The sequence below is a fragment of the Macrobrachium rosenbergii genome, chromosome 37 (assembly GCF_040412425.1).
Source record: "Macrobrachium rosenbergii isolate ZJJX-2024 chromosome 37, ASM4041242v1, whole genome shotgun sequence".
NCBI lineage: Eukaryota > Metazoa > Arthropoda > Malacostraca > Decapoda > Palaemonidae > Macrobrachium > Macrobrachium rosenbergii.
Genome location: NC_089777.1, coordinates 17636537 through 17649036, shown reverse-complemented (window position 1 = coordinate 17649036; position 12500 = coordinate 17636537). Strand labels below are relative to the sequence as shown.

The 12500-nt window shown below is 35.9% G+C and overlaps 2 protein-coding genes across 4 annotated transcripts in view; both read left to right on the top strand.

Moving 5' to 3' along the window:
* LOC136825365 (uncharacterized) overlaps positions 1-12500 on the top strand; it is a 505160-nt gene that overhangs the window by 65414 nt on the left and 427246 nt on the right. For all 3 annotated transcript variants that reach the window (XM_067081627.1, XM_067081628.1, XM_067081626.1), the window contains exon 2: positions 2248-2301. The gene's annotated coding sequence lies outside the window, so the exon portion shown is untranslated. The remainder of the gene's footprint in view (positions 1-2247; positions 2302-12500) is intronic.
* Positions 9044-12500, top strand: part of LOC136825166 (mRNA export factor GLE1-like) — a 7983-nt gene continuing 4526 nt past the window's right edge. Inside the window, exon 1 of the mRNA XM_067081193.1 lies at positions 9044-9191. Coding sequence (XP_066937294.1) covers positions 9044-9191 — 148 coding nt within the window. The remainder of the gene's footprint in view (positions 9192-12500) is intronic.

Below are 12500 nucleotides of genomic sequence, written 5' to 3'. Positions count from 1 at the left end.
ATATATATGTATATTTACACACACACACACACACACACATATATATATATATATATATATATATATATATATATATATATATATATATATATATATATATTATAAAGCTCCTTAGAAAAGTAATCAATTTAAAATATAATACACGAAATAAGAAATATAAGTTCCAAATATTTTTGGAAAAAAATTAATAACAAGGACGAATTTAAAAATAGGAAAATAGTTGTGTTTGAAACTAAGCGAATTAGTTGAAGAAAATTCCCGTGACATAATTCATTAAACTACTGGAAAAACAAGTAAGGAATGCGCTGAGGGTTCTTCGCCGCAATCGAGTTTTCTGTACAGCGTATAATCAAGGCCACCGAGAGTGGAATCTATCTTTCGGCGGTCTCGGTATAATGCTGTATGAGCCGCGGCCCATTTAACCACGGCCCGTTGGTGGCATGTCCTATAGCGTTGCCAGACGCACGATTATGGCAGGCTTTAACCTTAAATAAAATAAAAACTACTGAGGCTAGAGGGCTGCAATTTGGTATGATTGATGATTGGAGGATGGATGATCAACATACCAGATTTGCAGCCCTCTAGCCTCAGTAGTTTTTAAGATCTGAGGGCGGACAGAAAAAGTGCGGACAGAAAAAAGTGCTGACAGAAAAAAGTGCTGACAGAATAAAGTGCGGACGGACAGACAGACAGTAGTTTTCTTTTACAGAAAACTAAAAACTGACTGTAAAAAATAATAAAACATGTAAGTTACATTAAAAACATGCACATATACATGCTGTTCGTGGCCATCACAACTAGAGCGAATTTCAGAGGGTAGAAGAAAAAACTTAGTATCAGGGGAAAAAGATAGGAAAGTAAATAAAGGTATAAGCAAAAAAAAAAAAAAAATTCATGATTCTACAACTGGATTGAAGGTCAGAAATAAAAAAAAACATAATTGTTATGATTAGTAAATATTAAGACTTCACAACTGAAATGAACTTGAGAAAATAAAAAAAATTAACACAAAAAAAAACACATAAACGATTGATAAAAAAACACCCGCAAAACTCACAGAAAACAGAAAAAAAGATTAGTGTCGAGAAGAATTGGTAGTTAGCCTGACAGGAGATGAATGGGAGGAGACAGCCTGACAGAGAGAGAGAGAGAGAGAGAGAGAGAGAGAGGGGTGATGTGGTGTTAGGTGAGGTTAGGTTAGGACGAGGGGGGAGTGGGAGGGGTGGGTCCCTTTAATGCCATGTATGGTGAAGAAATCGTCTTGGAAAGGGTCACGTGACCTCCGTTGCTTGACCCACCACCAAATTTAATGGTGGAAAGGAATGTTCGACCCCGTATTGGTTTATGTTTGTGTACGATAGATGAATTTCTTTTGTTTTTCTGTGATTGGTTTATACGCAAAAATAAATTTGATTTGTTTATAGCAGTGGTCCTCAACCTGGGGGACGCGTCTCCCTTGGGGGGGCGTTAGCAATCTCCAAGGGGGGCGCGAGCCCTAGGGAAAAATTAAGAATTCTCTAAATATGTTCGTTATTCTCTTAACCAGAGTCGCTAAGAAGCTGTGTCAAGTATCTCACTAATTCATTCCCAGAAGAGTAAAACACCCCTTCCCTTTCTCTTTGTTTTTTCAACTTGCTTTAAATATTGGAGGGAATTTTACTCATAGATGCAAGGGGGGGGTGTGGAAAGAAGGACCAACTCTTAGAGGGGGCGTGGCAATAAAAAGGTTAAGAACCACTGGTTTATAGTTTTGGCTTGAAGGCCATGCCAGATCTTTGAAATAGGTCTGAAATCACTCAGTCATTATAATCTTATCCCCGGATGGGGTCAGTACCATCAGTGCACCTCACGTAGTACACTGTAGGCATTACTTAAGGTTCTTTGCAGCGTCCCTTCGGCCCCTACCTGCTACCCATTTCATTTATTTTTGCTATATTCCGCTCATATTCTCTTTCTTCTGTCTATCGGTGTCTTATATCAGTGGGTCCATTTACAAATTCTTTCTAAAAAGAAAGTGTGCATCAGTGGGATTATGTCCAAATTCTTTCTAAAAAGAAAGTGTGCATCAGTGGGTCTGTTATCCTATCTTTTAAATTCTCGAATATCAGTCCTTTTATCTAACGAACAAAGAGCAAATTTATCTGTTTGCTTTTTGTTTATATCGAGCTAAGTCTCTGTTTATGGTATTTTTGTTGTTGACTTTGTTCTTGATTACTTTTGTTAATATTAATTTTTTTTCTTTTACAGGGGCAAAATTATCTGAGGAGCAGAAATCGCTTTTTTCTACCACGCTAAAATTCAGTAAGTAAAAGTTGTAGTTTAATAGGTGAGTTTGTATAGAATATTTAGTAATGACATCTATTTTATGCAGAATTGCTGTATTTCCATTGATTTTTGTTATTATTTATGACAAGTCCCCTTCATCCTTCCATTTGTAGACAACTACGTGATATTTATAGGTACAGTTTCTTAAAGCGAAGACTCATAAATGGATACATACTCCTACCCCTATCAAGCTAAAGAAAATAACCTTCTTATATTTTGCCACATTTTATTTACTTTTCTTATATTTTCTTCCAGTTTTCTAGTATTTATTCATATAATATTGACTTATGGTCCAACAGATACATTAAAACATATTAAAATACGTGGCATTGCTTTAAAAAAAAAAACGTTTAGAAATAAATATACAGCTTGCTTAACCTTCTAAAGTTGAAGTAAAGAGAAATGAATAAGTGTACCAAGAAATAGAGTGCTCTCGTTTTCTATATTTGTATTAATAGTTTATAGAGAACTGAAATATTTTAATGGGGGACTACTCTACTTTTAAATACGTCTGTGAATTGTCGTATGAACTTTGTATATAATTTAAATGTAATCACACACACACACACACACATATGAACTTTAATCACGATATTATTGCATTTACATTCGAAATATTTTAAGTATTTATATACGTCGTGATTTTATACAAGCAGGAAAGTTCGGCCTACAATGCTGTAATAGGCCTATTTTTTTTTTTTTTTTTACATTATTTCCATGCACTGTTCATTGTACGTTATATGGACTCTGTACAATTTAAGTGTAATTTTATATAATTCTAATGACTTACTTTAGTCGGGTCATTATTTAAACTGTATTAGTTTTATTTACGTGATTTGATATATAAATTTTTATATACGTTATGATTTTTACAACACGATAAATCAAGTCTGCAATTCTGTAATAGGCCTATTTTTTTGTTTGTGTTATTGCTGGCTATTTTGAACAATGATTCTTGAAAAGCTTATTTTTAGAATGCCATGGTGTATGATGAGTAATCGGCAATGTTGGTTGTCCCATTAATAATTTTAAATATAAAAATGTGAGTTATTTTTTACTCAGCGTAAATCATTTGCTTATCATCATCCAGCCTGGGAAAGAAAAAGGCATTAGGTTCCATTTTCTCGCGAGACATTATTGCATATTTAATTCCTCTAAATGCGTGCTCTGAGCACTGCTTAATAAGAGGTTGGTGGGTGATCCGGGGGTTCAATATTCGGTGACCTATCACGCCACGCCAGGCGGGGTCATCTGAGGTCGCCACAGCCTTGGACATTGATGGCTGGTGCCAAGATAACGTCTTGGTTGTAAATAACTCTCTCTCTCTCTCTCTCTCTCTCTCTCTCTCTCTCTCTCTCTCTCTCTCTCTCTCTCTCTCTCTCTATATATATATATATATATATATATATATATATATATATATATATATATATACACACACACATATATATGTATGTATGTATGTATATAGTAGTGTATATATTAATTTTATAAGTAAGCATGATATCATTCTTGTAATTCGCTTTGAAGTCCAATATATTGTCATTGTAAGATCTCTGAAAGATACGTAGGAGATTCTTTTCTTTTTCCTTTCATTTATGGTACTTATTTATGGCTAGCGGTTAGGAGATATTCGTGTCTATACTGTAAAAAGGCTTACTTTGAATTATAAGTCTGATTTGAGAAACGTATTGTTACGTGGGAACAAGTTTCAAACGAAAATCACCCTTAATCCCCCCAAACTTATGGTCCGAAGTCGCATGATATAAACTGGTTCTAGTACAAATGGAAAACTTTAAAACTTGATATCTCAAAACTGTGGTTTTGCATATAGGCCCCTCTGACAGGCGCCACCTCATATGGCAGCTGTCAAAAAAGTCCTATTGTATAAAGAGTCTGTGAAAGTGGGAGAGGAAATACCGAAGATTATTTTAGCTTGTAAATCGTTACTCCAAACTCTGCAATGTTGTCAGTGTTGTCCCTAGGGCCAACACATCCTTATTTTTAAGGTTGTGCTCAACCCTACATGTCCATACTTTAACCAGCGTTTGAACATTAAAGTCATCTTCGGTCTGTTACATTGCAATTCAAAGCAGATAGGTATTTGTTCCAAGTCTTTGTTCCAAGTATTGGTGTCATTTATTTGTTCCAAGTCTTTGTTCAAAGTATTGGCTTCATTTATTTGTTCCAAGTCTTTGTTCCAACTATTTGTTCCTAGTCTTTGTTCAAAGTATTTGTTCCTAGTATTTGTTCCAAGTATTTGTTTCAAGCCTTTATTCCAAGTCTTTGTTCCAAGCATGTGTTCCAAGTCTGTTCCAACTATTTGTTCCAATTATTTGTTGTTCCAACTATTTGTTCCAGATCTATGTTCCAAGTATTTCTTTCATTTATTGCCCAGCCTAAGGCTCGACCTAACCTTACCACCCTTTCACCCAATCTCGTAAGAATGAGAGAGAGAAAAAAAAATGAAACAGATGGCATTCTTTTACGATCATTAACAAGGGTTGTTAAGGGTTATAATTGCATCGACCGGCAGCCGGACCTCGGGATTTCGAAACGTATTCGAGTTGACCTTAATTGACCTGATTGACCTCAGGGGTATATTCGTTGTTGATTTGTGAGGGGAGGGTAATCGTATGTTTTTTTTATGGTATTTTGAACCGGTCAGTATTAACGCTAGTTTGTGTGTGTGTATGTTTGTGTGTGTTTGTGTTTTCATTGTTTGTATGTTTGTGTGAGTGTGTGTGTTTTATGGCTTGTGTGAAATTCAATCAATTATACTAACCACAACCGGAAAAACTCACTTGAAAGCAACATTCCCCATCACGAAGGAAAAACATTTATTCCTTTATACAGTTTCTTCCATTCGGTAATACGGCATTTTAAGTGACAGTGACGTACGATATGATTTACTGTAGTGTGAATGTATTCTAAGGGTAAAACTACAGTATGTTAGTGTTTGAAAATATCAGCTTGAGGTTTGGGGACCTTATAGGAAGACTCTCGCCGACTGGAAGAGAACTGACTTGAGTTTTTTAAGGGCCGAATGTCTAATTCATGAATGCGACGGGTTCTTCTCATGTGGGCGCCGAAGGTTACTGACCGACCGTTCGACGCCGAGGCCTTCGTTTGCTTATTGTCCTTCCAACACACACACACAGGCCTAGACACGCACACTTGCATACACACACACATATACACACACAAACACACAATTCTGGTTCCTTCACTTACCGATGACTTTTCGTCCCACTGCAGCCCCCAAAAGGGGAATTGTAAATTTGTTTTTGTTTTTAAGTTTTTTTTTTTTTTGTTTTTGTGTCTCTGCTTCGAATGGTAGTGGGTAACAGAAGGATTAAAGTATTCTTATATTTAGCGTTTCATTTTATTTATTTAGTTATTTATTTATTTATTTATTTATTTATTTATTTTTCTGTCTCACAGTGGAGCTTGACAGCTATGAGTCGGTGTTTTGTTTTTATTTATGAAAGGAGGAAATGTATTACTAATAAATTGCCATCGCGGAGATGAGATTGCTCTCTCTCTCTCTCTCTCTCTCTCTCTCTCTCTCTCTCTCTCTCTCTCTCTCTCGCTTTCGGAAAATTAAGTGCTCAGTATTACAATACGTGTCCGGTTTATTCATCAGTTTTGACTGGACATAGAAAATCTCTCTCTCTCTCTCTCTCTCTCTCTCTCTCTCTCTCTTTCCCTCTCTCTCTCTCTCTCTCTCTCTCTCTCTCTCTCTCTCTCTCTCTCTCTCTCTCTCTCTCTCTCTCTCTCTCTCTCTCTCTCTCGTCAGGAGTGCAGCCATATATGGGCAGCCTCATTGCATATGGCGGGGGAGAGACATAACCAGGAATAGCTATTCTCCATTTCTCCGTCCTTCCTTAATTCGCTGACAGAAAGTCATAAGGTTTTACGGTGTTATGTTTCATTTGATTGATATCGATATTAGAACCACAGAAACACAGTCTCTGTTCGTTGGGCAGGATCAGTCCAGAGGTCCATTCCAGGTGGGCTTACTAAGAGGAATTTCTGGTAATGCGTGTTTCGACCGCTCATGTTTTCCTAAATAGACAGACAGACTGACAGACACATATATATATATATATATATATATATATATATATATATATATATATATATATATATATATAATATATATAGATTTTCACATATCCATATATATATAGATATTATATATATATATATATATATATATATATATATATATATATACTGTATATATATATATATATATATATATATATATATATATATATATATATATATATATATATGTGTGTGTGTGTGTGTGTGTGTGTGTGTGTGTGTGTATGTGTCTGTAAAATTCTATAATGTTTCTATTGAAATTAATTGCTTTAAATGTATGAAATTTAAACTTTCGATGTATGTAATCTTAATAGTTAATTTAATAGTTTTTATTAATGCATATTTTCATATGATACAGGATATTTCCCATGAGGGCCTTTTTTGCTTCTAAACCTACCCGGTTTAGAAAAATAAACTAAAAAAAAAAAACAGGGAACCACTTCTATATTTACCCCCTAGAGAACACCTAAATCAGCTGGCGGAGTGTAAGAAAAAACTTGCCATGGATGGAAAAATAATAATAAAAAAAAAAGAGCTACTCGTCCGATAAACAACTTCTCTGACCTTGAACCGGAGTTTTGTCCTGGTCGTTTCCAGAGTGTTTTTTCTTTAAAAACCTGCCCCCAGACACACTCATTAATTCTTTCTCGGAGGCGGCCACTGCACCCCCATACTCTCTCTCTCTCTCTCTCTCTCTCTCTCTCTCTCTCTCTCTCTCTCTCTCTCTCTCTCTCTCTCTCTCTCTCTCTGGAGTTTGAAATCTTTGGAAGAAAAGACCTGTGTATTTGTATAATCAAGTGCTTGCTTAAAATCAGTACACCCTAATATTTATCTATTATCTCTCTCTCTCTCTCTCTCTCTCTCTCTCTCTCTCTCTCTCTCTCTCTGGAGTTTGAAATCTTTGGAAGAAAAGACCTGTGTATTTGCATAATCAAGTATTTGCTTAAAATCAGTGTCCCCTTATACATTATTCATTATCTCTCTCTCTCTCTCTCTCTCTCTCTCTCTCTCTCTCTCTCTCTCTCTCTCTCTGTGGAATTTGAAATCTTTGGAAAATAAGACCTGTGTATTTGTATAATCAAGTACTTGCTTAAAATCAGTGCTCCTTTATACGTACCTATTATAATCTCTCTCTCTCTCTCTCTCTCTCTCTCTCTCTCTCATGGCGGTATCAGTTGTCTCCAGTTGATTTCTCAATCACTATCCTTCGTAGCAACGTGTAAATTTGTTTATTATTATTATTATTATTATTATTATTATTCAAAATGAAACGAGTCTACAAGACAATACTGAATATCCATGTGTATAAGAAAAAAGGTAAAAGAAAACAGCAATTAAATAAAGGTATATCAGCAAAAATAATAAAAAAAAATCTTACAAAAAACAGCAATGCAAATGAGACAAGCTTGAGTCAATATTGTAGCTCTTTCCAGGTTGCTATGACTTGAGCAAGGTCAGTCCCATCCTCCCTAGGTCCTCGGAGAGAGAGAGAGAGAGAGAGAGAGAGAGAGAGAGAGAGAGAGAGAGAGAGAGAGAGAGTTGTTTAGTCAGTTTTATAATTTATGCCTGGAACACGGATACTTACTTAAGAGGGAGTTGAAATTCCCATATGTAGATCAATGCATTAATGTATAATTGTCTTCCTATTTCTGTTCTTCCTGACTAGCATAAACTTCCTTCTTTCGGGTCTGGGCTAGAAATGGGAATTCTCTTAAGCATAGTAGTATATGATCCACCCCCCTCACCCCGTCCCGGGCTAGAAATGGGCATTCTTTAAAGCATACGAAGTATATGCTCCCACCCCATCCTGCCCCCCAACATGCGCATGCGTAATGACGGTTGGATTTGTGTTTTTCTGTGTACGGAAAAGATGTTTTAATATATGTATAAATATATATATATATATATATATATATATATATATATATATATATATATATATATATATATATATATATATATATATATATATATATAAATAATTATAATCAATTCAGTACACTGTGTTTGCAAAAAGATCAACTGTATAATTATGTATGTATATTCTTCAAGTGGACAAACTCTCTCTCTCTCTCTCTCTCTCTCTCTCTCTCTCTCTCTCTCTCTCTCTCTCTGATTGTATATTGTAATCTTAAAATTCTTTGTTAAGCCTAATCTAGTCAAGGTTGTCACTGATTCAGAGACTTACATAAAAATCATTTTAAAATTCCAATTCATTTATTCTCTTCAATTTAGCCATAACGGTTTCCTGGTTAAGTATGGTTAAGTATAATCTAGTGAAGGTTGTCACTGATTCAAAAACTTATCTAAATGTCATTTTAAAAAAATTTCTTTGTTTTTATTCTATTCAGTTGTAGCCATAACAGATTCCGGCTCGACATTTGGCTTTCTATTCTCGTGACCATTTCTACATCAGTGACCTCGGTTTTAGACGCCAAACTCCTCTCTCAATTAAGGCCTCATTCATTCATTGCCTCATTACTATTCCGATCACTCCTCATAACCATCGTTTCTCCCACCTCACAGCCGTGTAAAACTCCGAAAAATGCTCGTTCGCTACGCCATCTCGTCCGGCTGTTGGCTATAAACACCCACAGAGGCAAAGATGGCTCCAGTGTTACTCTCAGATTCACCCAATCAGCCCCCTGAACGAAGATCATATTCTTCTTATAAATACCTTTATTCTCCCAGACGCTTACATGGCTGTCCCCGTCTCCTGCTGACACTGGTTTTATTGGAGGAGCAAATCCACAGTTAGATGTACACATATATTTAAAGATAAAACTGTTAAGATAGCTTGAAAAGGGGAGCCGAGCAGATTCCCGAAAGCTTTCTGTACAGTCTCATCTTTAAATATATCTGCATATACATAACTTCGGATTTGTTTTACCATTTTAAGACTCATGCTACTGTGGGTATTTTTTTTTAACTGGTTTTGTTGTTACGTCAGGTTTTCAGATTCACCTTCAAGCTCCCCAGAACAAATACTAATTTCTGTATACAAATATCTTTAACTTCCCAGACGCTTAGATATCTGTTCCCGTTTCCTGCTGGCACTGGTTTTATTGTAGACTTCAGAAAATCTTACACTTTGACGTTCCGTGTACATTCTAGGTGTCAGGGCTGTCCAGATTCTAGCATCATACATTTCTAGTTATTTTTTACTAGGTATCTAGTATCTTACAGTTAATAGAAATTATCACAAGTCATCTTTCCATGCCTTTTCTTTTCCGTTATCATCCCCGAAGGTTGCTGTTCCAAGTCTTGCCACCAGGTGGCAGTGTGGGTCATGTGGGGTGGTATTGGGGCTGAATTGGTAATTCATTTTATATATACAGTATATATATATATATATAATATATATATACTTATATATATGTGTGTGTGTGTGCGCGTGCTTGCGTGTGTCCTATATCTTAATATAACACTACAAATTGCCAATGAGCGCTACAATATGGTATAGTTTCTTCAGAAACATAATAACTTCTCATTTACCTGACACTAGCCGTAGCTGGTGATTAGTACACGCAAATCCATGTTGACAGAAAATACACATGATTATGACTAATACCAAATTGATATACATTATTCATCCTCACATGCTTTTATTATGCCTTTATTGCCTTTTTGGCAACTTGGGAGGAGGCGTGGCTTGAATTGCTGAAGACTGCCGTTTTGTGCTTTCTGATAACCGAAGAACGTGTTGCCTGATATGGGAAGTATTCTCTCTCTCTCTCTCTCTCTCTCTCTCTCTCTCTCTCTCTCTCTCTCTCTCTCTCTCTCTCTCTCTCCTGAAGAACGTGCTCAAACACATTTCTCTTTGTATGCAACTGGTCATATTGGATGGTTATTCTGAATATTGTGGACTAGGGCCAAACATTTCAGTCTCCTAAAAAGTCCAGATTCGTTTTTGTACCTTCAGGCAATTATTTAAGAAAATACCCATTAAGGTCAGTAATTCTTAAATAGTCTGTACATGCTTTCAGGAACAACAGGTAATACTTAGTGTATTTTTTTCCTTTTTATCTTTTTTGCCTTTTTGGGTAGAGAGGCCTGGGTGTTGAATAGTTCTGTCAGGTCGTATAACTTGAGCCGACGGTGTGTGTGTGTGTGTGTGGGAAGGAATCCCATGGAGAATGCAGTAGTGATTCCAAATATGTTAGCTGTGGAGGAGTGGATTGTGTCTCCCAAATATAATATATATATATATATATATATATATATATATATATATATATATATATATATATGTATGTATGTATGTATATATATATATATATATATATATATATATATATATATATATATATGTGTGTGTGTGTGTGTGTGGTTGTGTGTGTGTGAGGAATTTAGTAAAAAGTAAATTTGGATTATAAAGGGACAAAATGGACGGCTTCTCTCTCTCTCTCTCTCTCTCTCTCTCTCTCTCTCTCTCTCTCTCTCTCTCTCTCTCTCTCTCTCTCTCTCTCTCTCTCTCTCCATGATGGAGTTTATCCTATAAGTTCATCCTTTAAATTTATCATTTAAATTTACCTGCTAAAAGTAGTTGTCAGGATGGTCTTGTGTACCATTTTAAAAACATATTTTACGTTTAACTCGTTTACATCTAAACTTTTGATTCCCATTACCTTATATTGTTTGGAAAATCTTCCTTTATATAGAATCCGTTTTAATGTATCAATATTATCTTCCTTCCATCTTGCTATCCACCTCCTTCTAACAAATATTTCAAAGTGGAACTGCGTTGAGGTTTTCCTCCTGTTACACCTTTCAAACCTACCTACTCTCAATTTCCATTCCAGCACTGAATGACCTCGTGGGTCCCAGTGCTTGGCCTTTGGCCTAAAATCTATATTCCACCTCTGTGCAGAGAATTATTCGAAAGAACCTGTTTTATGCTGATCGAAATTCAGAAATCTTTGTATGTACCTTTCCCTGTTCTCGTAATATTCTTGTATTATATTCAGCTGTATGCAGCTGTAATGATTTATGCGCCGTGATTCATGACTTGTGAATCCTGCGGATGCATTCAGCTGAAGATAGTAATTTAAGAGAGTATTTTCTGTACTATCCACTCCCTTCACTTTTAGATTTAATTTCCTTCCTTTGCTGAATATTGAATCGTGTTTTGTTTTGCTCGAATGAAAATGATAAACATCCTCAAATTCAAAGTTCGATCAGCACGTTTTCTCCTTATTTACGTATTTATCGTAACTTATCGACACGGCTTAATTCCCTCTTGAAATCTTGCCTCAGAGAGAGAGAGAGAGAGAGAGAGAGAGAGAGAGAGAGAGAGAGAGAGAGAGAGAGAGAGAGAGAGAAATTTCTATTTAAAAATCTATATCAGAAACAAAATGATTACATGGAATAAGATGACTGATGAGAGAGAGAGAGAGAGAGAGAGTGTTATTTTCTGATAAATTTCTATTTAAAAATCTTTATCAGAAACAGAATGATTCCATGGAATAACATGACTGACGAGAGAGAGAGAGAGAGAGAGAGAGAGAGAGAGAGAGAGAGAATCTTATTTTCCAATTGATTTTCATCTGAAAGATCTTCATCAGAGACAGAATAACAATATGGAATAACAAAATCTGATGAGCGTATGAGAGAGAGAGAGAGAGAGAGAGAGAGAGAGAGAGAGAGAGAGAGAGAGAGAGAGAGAGAGAGAGAGAGCGAGCAGGGTTCCAAGGACAGATCATCTGTAGGAATATCGGGCCGAGTTGAAAATTTATACTTGCATAGTCTTTGTTATCATTTATTTTTTATATAAATAATTGCCAGGTCGTTACATTCATAATTAATTACAGAGTATGCCCTGTAGCTTTAGGTGAAATAATATATCGGACTCTCTCTCTCTCTCTCTCTCTCTCTCTCTCTCTCTCTCTCTCTCTCTCTCTCTCTCTCTCAGAATTCATACTGAAGCTTTTAACTCTTTTCTGGGGTTTATGTGAATTTAGATGCATTCATAAGTCTCTCTCTCTCTCTCTCTCTCTCTCTCTCTCTCTCTCTCTCTCTCTCTCTCTCTCTCTCTCTCTCTCATCAGTCATGTTATTCCTTGT